The sequence below is a fragment of the Malaya genurostris genome, chromosome 2 (genome assembly GCF_030247185.1).
Source record: "Malaya genurostris strain Urasoe2022 chromosome 2, Malgen_1.1, whole genome shotgun sequence".
In the NCBI taxonomy this organism is placed as follows: domain Eukaryota; kingdom Metazoa; phylum Arthropoda; class Insecta; order Diptera; family Culicidae; genus Malaya; species Malaya genurostris.
Window position 1 is genome coordinate 80656634 of NC_080571.1, and position 19132 is coordinate 80675765.

At 36.9% G+C, this 19132-nt stretch overlaps 2 protein-coding genes across 2 annotated transcripts in view; one reads left to right on the forward strand and one right to left on the reverse strand.

The window, feature by feature from the left end:
- The window catches only part of LOC131428127 (RNA polymerase II-associated protein 1), a 58583-nt gene that overhangs the window by 22894 nt on the left and 16557 nt on the right, over nucleotides 1–19132 (reverse strand). The window lies entirely within an intron of this gene.
- On the forward strand, nucleotides 4165–18812 carry LOC131428128 (general odorant-binding protein 83a). The gene is made up of 3 exons (XM_058591811.1): nucleotides 4165–4338; nucleotides 18168–18459; nucleotides 18526–18812. Exons 1-3 carry the CDS (start codon nucleotides 4282–4284, stop codon nucleotides 18633–18635), a joined length of 459 nt encoding a protein of 152 aa, XP_058447794.1. The 5' UTR covers nucleotides 4165–4281; the 3' UTR covers nucleotides 18636–18812.

The following is a 19132-nucleotide window of genomic DNA, read 5'->3' on the forward strand; positions in this document are numbered from 1 at the left end:
GCGAAACAAAATGCTTTCAAGACGTTTTTAAAACGAGGAGGAGGAACTCCTCAGAATTTTGAAAAATTCTTGACTTTAAAAACCAAGTACAACAGCATACTTCGGGCCAAGAAATGTAGCTATTGGAGACATTTTGTCGAAGGTTTGTCAAGAGAAACCTCAATGAGCACTCCTTGGAATACGGCCAGACGAATGCGGAATCGTAACGTAGGAAATGAGAGTGAGGAATACTCGAACTGATGGATATTTGATTTTGCAAGGAAAGTTTGTTCAGATTCTGTTCCTACGCATAGCATTATTAGGGAATCTTTTCCAAACAGCGGAACCATTGATAGTCCCTTTTGCAATGATGGAATTTTCCATAGCACTCATGTCTTGTAACAATAACGCTCCTGGGTTGGACAGAATTAAATTCAACTTGGTGAAGAATCTGCCCAACCTTGCAAAAAGACGTGTGTTGGAATCGTTCAACAAGTATCTTAAGCAAAATATTGTTCCACCTGACTGGAGTCAAGTGAAAGTTATCGCCATTCAAAAGCCGGCGAAACAAGCTTCCAATCACAACTAATATAGACCCATTGCAATGTTGTCCTGCATCAGAAAATTGTTCGAAAAAATTATCCTTCAAACAGTTTGTTGTCAGATACTCAGTTTGGCTTCCGTAGAAATAAAGGGACGAATGATTGCCTTGCACTACTTTCGTCCGACATTCAAATTGTCTTCGCTCAAAAACAACAAATGGTATCTGTATTTTTAGACATTAAAGGAGCATTTGATTCAGTTTTTATTGATGTTCTTTCAGACAAACTCCACCAAAAGGAATTCCAGCGGTTATAAATAATTATTTGCACAACCGTTTGTCAGTGAAACGCATGCATTTTTCACATGGCGATTTGGCAACATTCAGAATTAGCTACATGGGTCTACCGCAAGGCTCATGCCTCAGTCCGCTCCTATATAATTTTTACGTGAATGACATTGACAGCTGTCTAGTAACCCCATGTACACTAAGACAATTGGCAGATGATGGCGTGGTTTCAGTTACTGGACCCAAAGCTATTGATCTGCAAAAACCATTGCAAGATACCTTAGATAACTTGTCCGTTTGGGCTGCTCATCTGGGTATCGAATTCTCTGCGGAGAAAACAGGGCTAGTCGTCTTTTCAAGAAAGCATAATCCCGCGCAGCCTCAGCTTCATATGATGGGAAGAATGATCCAACAGGTTTTGACTTTCAAATACCTCGGGGTGTGGTTTTATTCCAAATGCACGTGGGGAGGACACATTAGGTATCTGATAACAAAATGCCAACAAAGAGTAAATTTTCTTCGAACAATAACAGGATCTTGGTGGGGTGCTCATCCGGAAGATCTAATAAAATTATATCAGACAACGATACTTTCAGTGATGGAATATGGATGTGTTTGCTTTCGCTCCGCTGCAAACTCTCATATTATTAAACTTGAGCGAATTCAGTATAGTTGTTTGCGAATTGCCTTAGGCTGCATGTATTCGACACATACAATGAGTCTTGAAGTTCTGGCGGGAGTTCTTCCATTGAAGGATCGTTTTTGGGAGCTTTCATCGCGACTGCTAATAAGATGAAGCCCATGGTAATTAATAATTTCGAACGACTAGTCGAGCTTCGATCTCGAACAAAATTCATGACAGTATATTTTAATCACATGTCACAGGAAATCGACCTTTCAAGATATATTCCTATCCGTGTCAGCATCCTGAATGCCCCTGACTCAACGTTATTTTTCGATACATCATCTACGCTCGACGGAAATCCCAAAAATATTTTCAAGTAAGTTCAGGCATATTGACTCTGAGAAAATGTTTTCCACGGACGGATCGCGAATTGAAGAAGCGACAGGGTTTGGTATGTTCAACAATAATGTTTCGGCTTCATTTAGGCTTCAAGAACCTGCATCTGATTATACAGCAGAGTTAGTAACAGTTCATTACAGTTTGAGTGTCATCGTCACATTATCTCCAAACCATTATTTTCTCTTCACAGATAGTCTGAGCGCAATTGAAGCCATTCGCTCAAACGCTGCTGGCAAAAATGAACCGTTTTTCTTGGGCAATTCTTGGGCGACATATTGAACAATAATTATCAAATCACAATAGTTTGGGTCCCGGCTCATTGCTCCATTCCAGGCAATGAAAACGCCGATATTTTAGCCAAATGTGGTGCTATTGAGGGTGAAATTCATGAGAGACCGATTGCTTTCAACAAATTCTAGAGCGCGTCTCACCAAAGAACACTTGCCAGATGGCAAGCTTCTTGGGATAGAGATGATCTGGGTCGGTGAATGCACTCTATTATTTCTAAAATATAGACAAAAGCATGGTTCAGGGAACTGGATGTGAGTGGGGACTTCATTCGTGTGATGTCCAGACTCATGTCCAATCACTACACGTTAGATGCACATCTCCCTCGAATTGGACTTTCCGAGACTAATCATTATGCTTGTGGCGAAGGTTTTCGCGATATTGATCATGTCGTTTGGACCCAAGATAGACTATCCAATGTCCCAGTTCGCGACATTCTTGCTTGTCGTGACCTTGCTTACATGAAACTTTTTTATCATTTCATCAAGTCCAATGGAGTTCCAATTTGATTTTTTTTATCTAAAGACTGTCCCAGAAAGTATGGGCGCAACAAAAAACCACTGCCATCGCAATGGTTCAGAATCTTTCAATTTTTATGGCTGCGTCCTGTTGTTTACACTCTTCTCTAACCACTTGTGCAGTTGTTTATTCGTTTTCATTAGTTTGTTTCGAAATGCGCGGACTTTCAGCAGAACTTCAATGAACAGCGAAATATACATCAAGGAATGTTCACAAAAACGACTTCTACCCATGATTCGAAGCCACAAGGACTCTGTTGTCTTCTGGCCAGATTTTGCTTCTTGCCACTACTCGAAATCAACCGTAGAATGGTATGCTACCAAAAATGTCACTTTCGTCCCAAAAGACATGAATCCACCAAATTGACCACAATTTCGATCAATTGAGGAATTTTGGGCATTAACGAAGGCACATCTTAGGAAACATGTCTCGGCAGCCGAAACCATTAAACAGTTCGAAAAAGATTGGAAAAAGTGTCAAAACTTGTCGCCAAGAAGTCTGTACGGAATTTAATGAGGAACGTTCGCAAGAAGGTGCGCCAGCTAGTCTACAATGGCTAAGTAGCAAATGTTGAGAATAATATTCTGTTGTTGTAGTGTAATATTATCAGTATATCGAATAAAATTTGAATATTTAACACTTGTGAATTATTTACAGCGAAATCAATGTGCGTTCATACTTTCTGGGACAGTCTTTATGTTAGACTCCTTACTCTTCCATGAGTTCAACTAATAGCCAGCTATATTATATGAATAAAAGTTATGAACTGATACAAACAAACCTAAATAGTTATAAGATCATGTACAAAATAAATGTATTTTATTTAATGTAATTTATAATAGCAAATCGCTTGATAAAAACAGTGTTTAGATTAGCTAATGAATTCCGACATACTAATATGATATTCGAAATGTATTAGGTTTAAAGTATTATGTATTGTGGATGCCACGGCGAAGAAAAACTTATGTATATTGCCTATGAAATAAACGTATTAATGAAAAAAGGAGAAAAAGCTATGTTGTTGGGTTAAATTAATTTACGAATTCCCGAGTTAACGCGTCTATTCAGCTTTTTGGGGTAATCACTTCTCTATGATTATTAATTATATTTTGTGATCATAACTAGAAACAATCATGTTATGACCTTTTTTTTGTGTAAAGTGTAAAATGGTAAGTTTGTGGAGGCCAGCCATGACGAACAGTTCCGGTTCCGGAGATATAATCGTAAGATGACTGATGGCTATGGGTACATTCACTCGTCTTCGTTCTTAGAACTTTTGAAATTCCGAACAGATTGAAAGGTGGAAAACTATCTCAACTAGCACTAAAACTTCAATTTCTGCCAACTATCAGTAAACTTCTCTCTCTCTCTCGTATAGCAATGCAAAATATTTCCAACAGGTTTATTCCTTTCAAGTGAAATAAAACCCCTACTCAAACACCATGATTTGCATCTCAGCGAATGTCACAGCTTACATGAAAGCCGACAATTTGCAAGCGTATAAAAGTACAGAAGGAACCTAAAAAATACAGTCATTAGGTAGAACTAGTCGACCGAGAGTCGACAGATAAAGTTGTGTTTCCTGGCCATTGCCGCTATTCACCGGCACCGAACAGTCGGTGATCGGAGACAGTTTGGTAAAATGAAACTTTTCCTGATAGTTTTACTAGTTGGTTCCGGTGCCGTTGGTTCCATCATGGTAAGTACAACTTTTCCTGGCAGATGTTCGGGTATCGAATCGAAAATAGCAGCACAAACACAAAACCCCTCTTCGATCACGGTCGGTTCGGAAAAAGGTGAAAGTTGATGAATAGTTGGTCAAAGTTTCTGCACGGAAAGCTTTTGCCGGTGGCCACCGCAGTCAGTTCGAAGTAAGCTTCAACTATCGATAGATGAACACATTCTTTCGAAATCCAATTTACATCAGAGCAGATTTAGATGGCCGATACGAAATCAGACAATTTTCTCCGAGCATATGACGACGGCTCTCAGCAGGAAACAAGACACAAAATTCCGAAAAACCAAATATGCAAATTTTTACCATCACCACTCTCCGCCACGTGTGGGGATTCCAGGGCAAACCACGAGACTCGAACTTTTCCATCAGACTGAAATCTTACCAATATGGCACATACCTCTACAATGTGCTGAACTTTCGCAGCACACGCACAGTGAGGAAAGCGGGTAACGACGGACCGGTGGCGCACACTTCAGAAGTGTTAAACACATGACGAGTCTGCAGGAAATTGGAAAACTCACCGGGAAATTACAGCACAGAGCAGATCGTGTCTTTCCGATAGTAGCATCTGGAACAATGCCGCAGAAGCCGGAGTCGTTCGTATTTTGCACGTTGTCAAATTTTCCAACCGCTGATGGATTGAATGAGTTTGTCGGATTAAATAGGACATCTTTCCATTCGGAAGAGAATATGACTTAGAGTCAGGAAAGATTTGATCTTGTGCTTTTGTGGTACTTTCTAGAGGATCAAACCAGATGGAAAAGTAGTAATCATGTAAAAAACAAGAAATCGAAGCAATCGAAACAGGAAACTTTTTCAATGGAATTCACGAATTGACTAAAGTTCCCTTGAAAAAGGTCATCAAAAACGGCCGAAACGTCCTGCAATTTAATAATTAAATCATTTGTCTAGTGATTTTTGACTTTTTTTTTATAACTATTTATTGGAATATGAGTTAAAATTAAATTATTAGGATTTAAATTGGGTGTTCAGCCACAAGTGGTGACTTTTCAGCCCTATTATATATATATATATATATATATATATATATATATATATATATATATATATATATATATATATATATATATATATATATATATATATATATATATATATATATATATATATATATATATATATATATATATATATATATGATTTGGTTGTTACAATGAGGATTCATTTTCATTCATTTGCTTCCGCAATTCTGAGATTTTTGTGTAGGGAAAATTCTAAACCTACTTGTATTGTGTAATCGGGAAAAAGAACTTATATACTAACTTACTAACTAATACAGAGAGCGAATCGATTCAATTGAAGATTGCATCGATTTTTGTCGGAATTTGCTTATAATATTATGTGACATTACATCTAATGGTTCTATATGTGTGAGTCTGTGTAACTCATTTGTACTAAACCAGGGAGGACGCTTCAAAATCATTTTCAGAATTTTATTCTAAATCCTTTGAAGCGTTTTCTTCCTGGTGGAACAACAACTTGACCAAATTGGTACTGCATAAAGCATGGCTGGTCTGAAAATTTGTTTATAACAAATTATAATTAACAATTTGTTTTTTAGACAGAGCTTAGAATTTCTGTTTATAAGAGGATATAAACATTTAATATATTTATTACACTTTGCCTGGATTCCTTCAATGTGATCCTTGAAAGTGAGTTTTTTGTCATACGTTAGCGATTTTTGACTGATAAAGCCGTCAACACATCATCCAATCGTTACAACCATTATACATATAATAATACCATTGCACAGTGGGTTCGAAACCACAATTTAGGGGGATAAAAATATTTCTGGCCCAGCCTTATACTTTAGAGCTGTGATGTCTTCAGGACAAATGGTCAGTGTCGAAGGAGCCTTCTTGGGATATAGACGGTATTAGGGTGGCTCTTATCATTAGGGTGATCCGAAAATTATTTTCCAAACGTTTACTTTCTTCGGCAAAGTTAAAGAACAATTTAAATCAAACAACTTTACTGAAAACGCCGTTGTGGTATCTCTAATGGATTCAGTAGTGAAGCTATTTTAATCAAACAACATAGGGTGTTCCTGAGAAAATCTGTCTTTTTGCTCTAGCATTTTCATTTTTCCCTTCTCGTGTTTGGGGTCTCCGAACATTTTGTAGAGCAAGTTAAAACAATTTTTTTTTCGTGACTGAAAATCATAACTATCGACTTCCAAAGGAATGCCTTGGTATTACATTCCTTTTGTTTAATTTGACTTTCTGTTTCAACAGACTTCGCAGCCAATTCATAGCCTAGAGAACTTTTGCATTACTAGTACTACGATCCTGCTGATATTAAGAATCCTTCCAGGCCGGGCCTCGAACCAGTGGCGTACCGAGAAAATTTGAAGCCAAAACAAGGGCAAAACAAAAGATTTGCCGCCCCATCGTTGATTTAGTGAGCAAAAAAAACAAAGCTGAACTCCATCTCCGCAAAGATGACTCCCACACGGAACGACCGAAATTAGCTCTGTGCCTAATTCGTATTACTGTTTTTGAATTAGTTAATTTTAACAAGAAAATTTCCAAAATAATTATGAAATAAGGTAAAATTGAGAATTTACTGTGCTGAAAAAAACTCTTTTTTTAGGAATGTGTTTAGTTGGCGAATATCCTGGACACAAACCAGCAATATTTCAATCCAACACGAAATTCTCATTGACAACTAATTTTGTTATTAAAATCAGAAAATTTGTTTCTATTTATCTATCACTATCATTACTGAAGGACAGCACAAAGAAAACAAAAATGAAATTGGTTTTATTAACATGTTTATTAGCCAAAAACTCATGCGAAGTGTCAAAGTAAAGCAATCCATTAAAAAGCTAAAAAGGACAGTCTTATTGAAACTGCTTGAAAATTGTTTTTCGCATGTGTTACGATATATCCATATATAAATTACTAAACCGATATGTAAAAATGCCGTAAACTCTTAGTGGAAAGTGTATTTATTCACAATTGGTGCGCATTTGAAGCGATTGTGTGTAATCATGTTTTTAAGTGGAACAGTTAAGTGAGTTTCGAATGTTGCACTCAAAGTGTGCTCAAAGTTTTCAGTGAGTGAGTCGATTTCGCGAAGTCGAATGAAGAAAACAGCGATTTAGAAGAAAAAAATTCATGAAGAAGTTTATGTTTCGTTCATGTCTTTTTCTCCAATACAACATCATATTTATACCTGCCAATATAGAAAAGACAACCGCGACTGAAATTTTTTTCCGGTAGTATTGTGCCATCTAGTGGCTAGTAGTCATTATGGTGTTAACGTTTTTTCGGTGACAGTGCGCCATATAGGTGTAAATTGCAGAAGCCAATTCAGCCATTTATGTTGGTTGAAAATAACGTTTTATTTCTCTAATTCAACTAAAAAATTAGTTGAATGGAAATGATGTGTGCCTTAGCTAAGAAATGACAGCACGTTTAATTGGTGAATTCAACTAAAAAAATAGTCGTTTCAACAAATATTTTATTATTATTAAGGGAATGAGAATTAGAAAATCGAAATTAGCAAAAGTAAGATTTTTTTAGATGTCTCAAAAAATAACTAACTAAAATCAGAAAATCAACTATTTTTTTTGCAAAAATGCTGATTTCGGTCTTTCCGTGCAGGTCCCAAGAAACAGTTTCCCGCCACCCTAAAAATGTTGCGCCCGGGGCGAATGTCCCCTTCGCCCCTCCCTTAATTGTGCGAAATTCGTCATCATTCAGTTTAGTTTACGGATAAAAGGTCCTTAATCAAAAGTTTAGTTTAGTTTGCGAAAAAAATAACTGAAAAAAAATCCAGTTTGGAAAAGATTGTTTCCTCTAAAGCGCGTATCTTGCGATGTATGGACGGATGGTAAGGAACATAATTACCTATCTTAGGACCAAACTTTATCCGAATCATAAATGGAGTTCTGTTGGCTCAATTAAGACTTTTTCGGAATTTTTATTTCAAAATTTGACTAACTTTGTGAAAACTACTTGTACAACACTTATTTGTAGGACTTGTCATTTTTTGACAGCAGCCATTCGACAAAAATTGGTTGCGTTTTTCAATGAAACAAACACAATTTTTTAACACAATTCAAAAAAATTAAAAACAATGTCTCCTCCGTTATTTTTTTAATAAACATTTTTGGAAGCATTTGCTGTAGAAATGTAACAGTTTCAAAATGACCTATTTTTAAACTAGTTTTGAGGGGACGGGTATAGCGTGATGGGACAGTCGATGCCTTTCACGCAGCCCGCCTGGGTTCGATTCCCAACCCCGCACATAGGGTCAGAAAGATTTTCTGGTCCGAAGAGGCGAATGACCTAAGATGTTGCAGCCTCTATAATTGAAACAAAAAAAACTAGTTTTGTCAATAACTTCATTTCAAAAAGCGCTAGCTGAACGTATCAGTCACGAGAAATATTGTTTGAATGAACTTTAAAAAATGTTCAGACACCAAACACGTGAAGGGAAAAATAAAAATGCTTGAGTAAAAAGTCTGATTTTCTTAGGAACACCCTAAGATATTTGATTAAAATAATTTCACCACTGAAACTACTATAGATACCACAACGGCGTCTTCAGTGAAGTTTTTTTTTTCATGAATACGTTTATTTCATAGGCAATATACATAAGTATTTATTCGCCGTGACATCCACAATACATAGTACTTTAAACCTAATACATTTCGAATAGCATATTGGTATGATGGTATTCATTAGTTTATCTAAACACTGTTTTTATCATTCATTAAAGTTGTTTGATATAAATTGTTCTTAATTTTGCCGAAGAAAGTAAACCTCTATCTCAATATGTTCGGAAAAAATTTTTTGGATAACCATCTAATGATAAGAGCCACCCTAATACCTTAACATAAATTTTTCGTAGTAAAAGTAGGATGGCTCTCAAAAAGCCACCATTTTTGTTCTAACAATTTTACGAAAAATCGACTTTCGAAAATTTTTCGAGCTAACTATTGCGCAAAATTTTGTTGAACTAAGCTTTTCAAGTTCAATCAAAAGTTATGATTTTTTTTCGTCAAAAACTAGTCAACCTTTTTATATAAATATTCAACAACTGCCAGATCGATAAAGACTAATTTTATACGGTTTTTTGATATTCTAAATAAAGGGTGTTCTTTTTAAAAGTTTACTGATTAGAAATTCAAATAAAATACATGCCAATTTATGAAATGGTCAATATTTTTCCAGTTGGTAGATTATTACTTGGCATTTAACATTTGAATACGATTCCGGGCATATAGTCGCCGAGACTATTTTTCACGAAGGTCCAATTCTGGAGGTCCAATTTTCGACCACTTTTTCAGGGCGTATTTCAGCGATGAATATTAATTTCCAAAACATCAATCGTTGCTGGTTTATCCACATAAACCAATGACTTCATGTATCCCCACAAAAAGTAATAGAGTGGCGTCAAATCACACGAACGCGGAGGCAAATTCTCGAAATAATATTGTTGTTGAAATGTTCTTTCAATAAGTCGATTGTTTCGGCCGCAGTATGACAAGTGGCATTATCTTGTTGAAACCACATTTCGTCCACATCCGTATCTTAAAGATTTGGCATCAAAAATTGATTATGGTTCTGTATTGATTTCCATTCACAGTAACCCGTCGTCCTTCCTCATTTTTGTAGAAATAAGAACCGATGATTCCATCAGCCCATAGACCGCACCAAACAGTACATTTATCAGGATGCATCGGTAATTCTTGAACGGCGTGTGGATTATCTTTGTTCCAAATACGGCAATTTTGTTTGTTAACCTTTGTCCATTCAACAACAAAACAATGCGAAGAGAATTTTGCGCTAAAAACAGCTTAAATTGAACACTGATTTTGAAAATAAATTTCCACGATTTGAAAACATTGTTCTGGAGTTAACCTATTCATGATGATTTGCCAAACAATACCGAGTAGAGACGTCGCTTTACACTGTCAAAACAACTTTCAGATAATAGAGTAATCTCTAGTGAAAAAAAACCTTCTAGAAATAACATCCGTCAGAAAGCGCACAGCAAGGTGTAACCTTTTTTTGCCCGAGTGCGCAAAAAAATTTAGTTTTCATTGTATTCGTTGTTAAAATAAAATGAATAATTTTCCAACCATCAATTGTTGACAGAATATTGGCTCCATATATATTTGTTAATGTGAACGGCATTACTATGAGATTTTATAAAGTACCCCGCTTTGCCCCAAACATTGGAAAAAAGACGGAAGGGTAATGTCAGAGATCTTACTGGATGACGTAAATACAAATCAAACTGACCTGCTTTTTCTACATATCCTAATATCTAGTTGATTGATTGTGTGAATTTTGCAAACTTTCAATGCGTTACTTGCATAATTTTAACGGTATAATTATAAAGAGGAACACACGAGAGCAAAAAATTACGGGGTGTATAAGGGGACAAGACAGACTGAATCAAAAATGCAATGTTCAGATTCATTTATAAATTGAAAAATCCACAACAAATCGTTTTTCCCATCTACGATTTCTAAATCTAAGCTGGGAATTAATATGACATTTATTCCAATAACGTATTTGTCAAAGCCGTCGCGAGAATACAAATTGTATAGCGTTTGAAAAAATATCCACTAACCGAATTTGAGAATTTAAATAATTAATTAAAAATACTCATGATTTATAAACATTCATAGTTAGTAGCTTTTCGTTCAATTTATGCGGTTGCGACTTTGCGCGCCTTGCTTAGACACTGAATTTTACCTTAATGCTCGTTCGTACCAAACATTTTAGAAAACTTCGATTTTACGTTAGTTGGCTATCTTGTACTACTGAAAATTTTATCATAAATTGCTAATCACATTTTTGAAAATATGGAGAAAAAATTATGTTGCTGCGTTAAATATAACAATAGATATTCGAGATTAAGTTCTACTCATTCTTTTTTTTCATAAATACGTTTATTTCTTAAGGCAGTTTACATAAGTTTTTCTTCGCCGTAGCATCACTTTTACATAATATTCTTATCCTAATTTAATTCTAACATAGTCACAACGTTTTGCATTTATTAAAACATATTCTCTTATTACTTAAATATCATCTTAGGTAACTCGTCATTAATTATGAAATCTACTCGGAAATATTATTTGAACCAAACGATTAACTTCTATAAATTATAAAATAAGCTGTTATTTTCAGACATTTTGTTAATAATTTCATAAACTGTTTCGAGTTTGTTTGTATCATTACATTATTTTTATTCTAATTTAGCTATTGGTTGAACTCATGGACGCAGCTGGGATCAGAACTAAGTCTTGAAAGGGGCCTTTATTAAATTGAAACTCCAGTTTTCTTTATGAAATGATAAATAAGTTTCATGTATGAAAGGTCACGACAAGCAAGAATGTCTCGAACTGGGATATTGGATAGTCTACCTTGGGTACGCAAAGAATTTATTAGTTGAGATCTGACATCACGATACTCCACGCATGTCCAAACGACATGATCAATATCTCGATAACCTTCGCCACAAGCACAATGATTAGTCTCGGAGAGCCCAATTCGAAGGAGATGTGCATCTAACGTGTAGTGATTGGACATGAGTCTGGACATCACACGAATGAAATCTCTACTCACATCCAGTCCCCTGAACCATGCCTTTGTCGATATTTTCGGAATAATTGAGTGCATCCACCGACCCAGATCATCTTTATCCCAAGAAGCTTGCCAGCTGGCAAGTGTTCTTTGGCGAGACGAGCTATAGAATTCGTTGAAAGCAATTGGTCTCTCATAAATTTCACCCTCAATAGCACCACGTTTGGCTAAAATATCGGCTCTTTCATTGCCAGGAATGGAGCAATGAGCCGGGACCCAGACTATAGTGATTAGATAATTATTGTTCAATATGTCGTTCAGGCACTGTTTTATTTTGCCCAGGAAAAACGGTTCAGTCTCGCCAGTCATGTTTGAGCGAATGGCTTCAATTGCACTCAGACTATCTGTGAAGAGGAAATAATGGTTTGGAGATAATGTGACGATTACACTCAAACTATAATGAACTGCTGCTAACTCTGCTATATAAACAGATGCAGGTTCTTGAAGCCTAAATGAGGCCGAAACATTATTGTTGAACATACCAAACCCTGTCGCTTCTTCAATTCGCGATCCGTCCGTGTAAAACATTTTCTCAGAGTCAATATGCCTGAACTTACTTGAAAATATTTTTGGGATTTCCGTCGAACGTAGATGATCCGGGATTCCACGCACTTCGCGCTGCATGGATGTATCGAAAAATAAAGTTGAGTCAGGGACATTTAGGAGGCTGACACGGATAGGAATATATCTTGAAGGGTTGATTTCCTGTGACATATGGTTAAAATATACTGTCATGAATTTTGTTTGAGATCGAAGCTCGACTAGTCGTTCGAAATTATTAATTACCATGGGATTCAGCACCTCACATCTTATTAGCAGGCGTGATGAAAGCTCCCAAAATCGATCTTTTAATGGAAGAACTCCCGCCAGAACTTCAAGACTCATTGTATGTGTCGAATGCATGCACCCTAAAGCAATTCGCAAACAACGATACTGAATTCGCTCCAGTTTGATAATATGAGAGTTTGCAGCGGAACGAAAGCAAACGCATCCATATTCCATCACTGAAAGTATCGTTGTCTGATACAATTTTATTAGATCTTCCGGATGAGCACCCCACCAAGATCCTGTTATTGTTCGAAGAAAATTTACTCTTTGTTGGCATTTTGTTATCAGAAACCTAATGTGTCCTCCCCACGTGCATTTGGAATCGAACCACACCCCGAGGTATTTAAAAGTTAAAACCTGTTGGATCATTCTTCCCATCATATGGAGCTGAAGCTGCGCGGGATCATGCTTTCTTGAAAAGACGACTAACTCTGTTTTCTCCGCAGAGAATTCGATACCAAGATGAACAGCCCAATCGGACAAGTTATCTAAGGTATCTTGCAATGGTTTATGCAGATCAATAGCTTTGGGTCCAGTAACTGAAACCACGCCATCATCTGCCAATTGTCTTAGTGTACATGGGGTTACTAGACAGCTGTCAATGTCATTTACGTAAAAATTATAGAGGAGCGGACTGAGGTATGAGCCTTGCGGGAGACCCATGTAACTATTTCTGAGTGTTGCCAAATCGCCATGTGAAAAATGCATGTGTTTTTCTGACAAAAGGTTGTGCAAATAATTATTTATAACCGCTGGGAGTCCATTTTGGTGAAGCTTGTCTGAAAGAACATCAATGGAAACTGAATCAAATGCTCCTTTAATGTCTAAAAATACAGATGCCATTTGTTGCTTTTGAGCGAAGGCAATTTGGATGTCAGACGAAAGTAATGCAAGGCAATCATTCGTCCCTTTATTTCTACGGAAGCCAAACTGAGTATCTGACAACAAACCGTTCGTCTCGACCCAAGTGTCGAGACGTCGTAGAATAATTTTTTCGAACAATTTTCTGATGCAGGACAACATCGCAATGGGTCTATATGAGTTGTGATTGGAAGCTGGTTTCCCCGGTTTTTGAATGGCGATAACTTTCACTTGTCTCCAGTCAGGTGGAACAATATTTTGCTCAAGAAACTTGTTGAACAATTCCAACAAACGTCTTTTTGCGAGGTTGGGCAGATTCTTCACCAAGTTGAATTTAATTCTGTCCAACCCTGGAGCGTTATTGTTACAAGACAAGAGTGCTATAGAAAATTCCATCATTGAAAATGGGTTATTAATAAAACCATTATTTGGAGGAGATTCCCGTATAATGCTCTGCGTAGGAACAGAATCTGGGCAAACTTTCCTAGCAAAGTCAAATATCCATCGGTTCGAGTATTCATCACTCTCATTGCCCACGTTACGATTCCTCATTCGTCTGGCCGTGTTCCAAAGAGTGCTCATTGAGGTATCTCTTGACAAACCTTCGACAAAATGTCTCCAATAGCTACATTTTTTGGCTCGAAGTATGCTCTTGTACTTGGTTTCTAAAACCATAAGTTTTTCAAAATTCTGAGGAGTTCCTCCTCCCCGTTTTAGAAACGTCTTGCAAGCATTTTGTTTTGCGAGTTTAGCCTCTGAGCACTCTTTGTCCCACCAGGGGTTGGGAGGCCTTCTGTTAGTCGTTGGCCCAGGAAAGCGTTTAGTTTGGGATTGTTCTGCTGCCTCCAGAATCGAACAAATGAGGAAGTCATATTCTTCAAGTGGAGGGAGCTCTTCCATTGAATTCAAAATACTAGAGATACTACTTTGGTATTTAATCCAGTCGATATTTTTTGTCAAATCATATGGAATACTAGCGGAAGTAGCAATGCAATTGCTACTGCTAATTGAGATGATGATTGGTAAATGATCGCTACCGTGTAAATCAGGCAGTATTTTCCAGGTGCAATCTAGTCGAATTGATGTTGAGCAAAGAGATAGATCTAATGCACTTGGGCGTGCCGGAGGTCTTGGGATCCGTGTCATGCTACCCATATTTAATACCGTCATGCTAAAATTGTCACAAATGTTTTGTATTAGATGATCTGCTATCATTGTAAACGGAACCCCACATAATACCGTGCGAATTTAAATCCCCCAGAATCAATCGTGGTGCAGGAAGGGCTTCAACCATTTCATTAAGCTGTTGCTGTCCAACTTGTGCTTTTGGAGGAATATAAACCGAAGCTATGCAAATATCTTTGCCTTTAATGTTTATTTGGCAAACAACAACTTCTATACTAGAAGTTGAAGGGATGTTTAATCTATAAAAGGAATAGCATTTCTTAATTCCCAAAAGCACTCCACCATACGGAGAGTCTCTATCGAGACGTATAATGTTAAAATCATTAAAATTTAAAGCTATGTTTGAAGTAAGCCATGTTTCGCATAAAGCAAATACATCACATTTTTGACTATGCAATAATATTTTAAATGAATCAAGTTTTGGCATGATGCTTCGACAATTCCACTGCAGGACAGTGATTGTATCATTTGCGACGGGTGATAAATTATCCATCAAAAGATACAAAACCTGAGACAATTGGCCATTGAGCTGATAACTGCTTCAAAAAGGTTCTAGCTATTGGAAGGAATGCCATTATGAGGGTCTTTAAGGGTTCAGATATATTGAATGCTGAGAAAATCCATTCAACAATTTCCGAAAACTTCAGTAATCCTGTTGGTGGCTGTGAAATGGAGCCCACTGGATTATTATCTTTTTCTGTACTAGATCCTGGATTGGTTTGTGAATTTGACAAACCAGGAGGCACAGTCTTTGGTTTTGACTTTTTTTGTTTAACACGGGGATCTTTTTTTGAAGATGAAATTTTAGGTGTCTTTTTTGGTAATTTGGAGGAAGACTTCTTTCTCTTAACTGACCCTTGGGTAGTGATAAACGAATTACCTTCACTATTTTCGTCAGAGTCAGAGTCCTCTGGTTCCTCTAGATTTGAAAACCCGTTTTCGGTTTCCAAAGGAGGGACATCAATGACCGTTTTAAGCATTTCTGCATATGTGCGCTTAGACCGTGCTTTTAAAGAAAGCTTAATTTTGTCTTTGTGCACTTTAAATGCAGTGCATACTGAAATATCATCATGAGGACTATTCCCACAATAAATCTACTCATTCTTGTACAGGGTAAATTTTGAAAAGCCGTCCCATAGTAAAGTAAGTCGAATTCAGTGTAATAAATATTTTTTCAAGTCGTTCTGAACAATAACTTAACATAACAAGTAATTATGATAAAATAAGTTTTATCACTAAAGACAGTGCAAATTTTCATACGCAATAAATATCTTATTTGAAAAGTGAAAACAGTAGTCAAACTGAACTGTCCCCGTCTGTAGGACTGAAAGCTTTGGTCAAACTTTCTTAAGGATGAAGAGTAAACCAAGTTAACTTGTGTTGGCAATTTGTGTATTACGTACATTTTATTTGGTACGTATGTCATATGAAATATCAATTTTGTTCAATTTTTCAGCAACATTTGATGGAAAATTATTTATATTTTATGAATTTAGATTTAATTTAACTAATAAAAAAGTTACCAACACTTCAATGCATTAATATTAGATTGCGCTTTTAAACGTCGAAATGATTCAAAACTGGTTCTAAAAATATCGTGTGTTGTCTTATAGTTGGCATTAGGCCCTTTTTAAGAAGTATTCTGACATTTTGAACCTGAGAGCGTAATAGTGCAATGTTTTGTTTTGATTGCTGTCGCCATTGCTAATAAATAGGATGAATGAAGGGACCAACGATAGGATGAATAAAAATCCTTTGAGATGAAATTATGAGCAGAGTAGTGAACATATCAGAAGTGTTTTTAACTGATTTTTTGAACATTATTTTAATTTCCAAGGAATGTGAATTTCTAGTGTGGAGTAAGTATGATTAGACTCTTTCGAAAAAATTATTTGCACAGTCCGTTTTCCGCAGTACACACATACAAACAAGCCCAGTTTGTGTTCAGAACAAATTGGCTCAAGTGGCACGTTTCCCTTGTTTCACTATTAAGTTCGTATGAAAGTTTGTAAAACATATGTATTTGAACGTAACTCAAAGAAATGCATATTAAATTTCTCATGCTGATAATGGCATGTACAAAATAAATGTTTTCATTAACACAATAGTGATATTTTTTTCATAATTTTTTTTTTAGTCGGCTTCTTTACACTTAAGTTTAACGCGGCCGTTTTACAGTAAAAAAAATGTTTTTTTGCTGGATCTTGCTATGATTTTTTTCCTTGTGGGAGAGGCGCTTTCGCTGCTATCTAGCGAATGGAGGGGGAGCAGTGGTTCGCTATTCACACTCCCGTCCATTGGTTCAGCATCACAGGTATTGGCGGAACAATCGTTATTTTTTCACAGGCGTTGAGTAGGTTATTAGCTGCAGCTGGTGTACTTTGTTCTATAGGGGATACTGATGGTTTCGTTGAAGGGGATGCTTCATTGTTGTTGGTGGCTGTCACAGGTGTACTGGGGTTGCTTGGGGTTGGTGTGAAGGAAGCACCGTTGTCCTTTGGTGTAGTTGCCTCCTTGTCCAGTTTATCACATGGCTTACCGAAGTGAACAGCTTTTTGGCAATATTGACATGTGGCCATCTGATTGTCATAGGTAACAAGTGATTTGCACGGAATTCTTGTATCCTGACCGAAAGTCACATAAGAAGGTATAGGTCTCTTCCAGCGCATGCGTAACAAACGTACGCCATTTAGAATACCGGGGGAAATGTTCTTCCACTTTTCTTTTTCGATAGAGAGAATCTCTTCGTATTGGGACATTTTTTATATATTTTGTGAATATAAGAATCGATGGAACTTGAAGGAAGATCATGCACACGCACTTCTCTAGCACTATCTTCCATATATATTTGGTTCACTCATTTCGAGATCGTTCTATTATTCATTACACAATACTGTACTTGGTTTCTTCCGTCCCGAACGTGAGCGGTTTTGTTTTATCGACTAACTTGGATGAAATGTGAAACCGAACTGATAGTGGTATTTTGTTTCTTTGTTCGGAGGGTTTTTACCTACATGTGTCTTAAACATTTAGGGTTTTTGTTTTGGTTTCTTCTCGTTTCACCTTCGGCTCATCAGTGCTTAAACCAGTTTAAATTGAACTGCCATCTCCGCCTGGCAGGTCAATTTAAAGCGTTAAGCGTCAATCCTGTTATTTAATCTTGTAAAAGCATCGATATTTTTTATTGCAATGTACCTCTGATCAGAAATTAATGAACATAAAGAAAAACTCAAAATATCTCAATCTTCAAAGCAACTTTTCTTTCAATTTTAACTCACTTATCCACAGGCCATTGATTCGACCTGGCAGATCCCGGAGGAATACAAGAAACCCGCCAAGCTTCTCCATGAACTCTGCGTGGCAGAATCAGGAGCTTCCGAGGAGCTGCTGAGGACCTGCTTGGATGGAACCACGCACAGCGATCGGGAAATCAAGTGCTATATTCATTGTCTCTTCGATAAGCTCATGGTAATCGACGAAAACACCGGACAAATACATCTGAATCGTTTATCCGAGATGGCACCCAACAATGATATGAAGAATGCATTCGAGCTTCTAACAAAGAATTGTGGACATATTGGTGAGTTTGGTCGTATTTTTGATCGGTCATTCAATTACAATTATGTACACTTCTGTGCATTTTCAGTAACAAACGATCCCTGTCAGACGGCATACGAAGTTACCATGTGTTATTTCAGCACTCACGATGAGGTACTTAAATTCTGTCACTTACTGGTAACTGATTTAAACGTTTAATCGCAACTATAAATGGATTTCCCGACCACGGCATCGTTCTAATGGACCGCTAACTGCAATATTGTTCTATGCTAAGTTTAGAATCACAAAAGCGCGTACGTACAGGATCACCTCGCTGACGGTAATACTTTTTACGATCAAAATTTTCTCATAATAAATGATGAAGTATTTTTGGAATGAGTTTATAGGTTTTTCCGATTCCATTCATTTCATATTAGTGACCCGATAAAGCGAATGAAGCAGAATTAAGATTTCTCCTAACAGAACAGGTAGAAACAGAAAGAATTCATTCATTCAGGAGGAACAATAAACCTCTCTGACCTGTAGTCAGAGAGTCCTTAGTACACTTGATGAGAAATGATAGAATATCCTTCAATTTTTGCTCCCCATACACAGATTCAACCATGTATGGGGAACCAAAAACCTGGATACGTAGTTGCGTCAATGCGGGACTGTTACATATCAGATGATACGAAGTACCGTAATCGCATTCACAC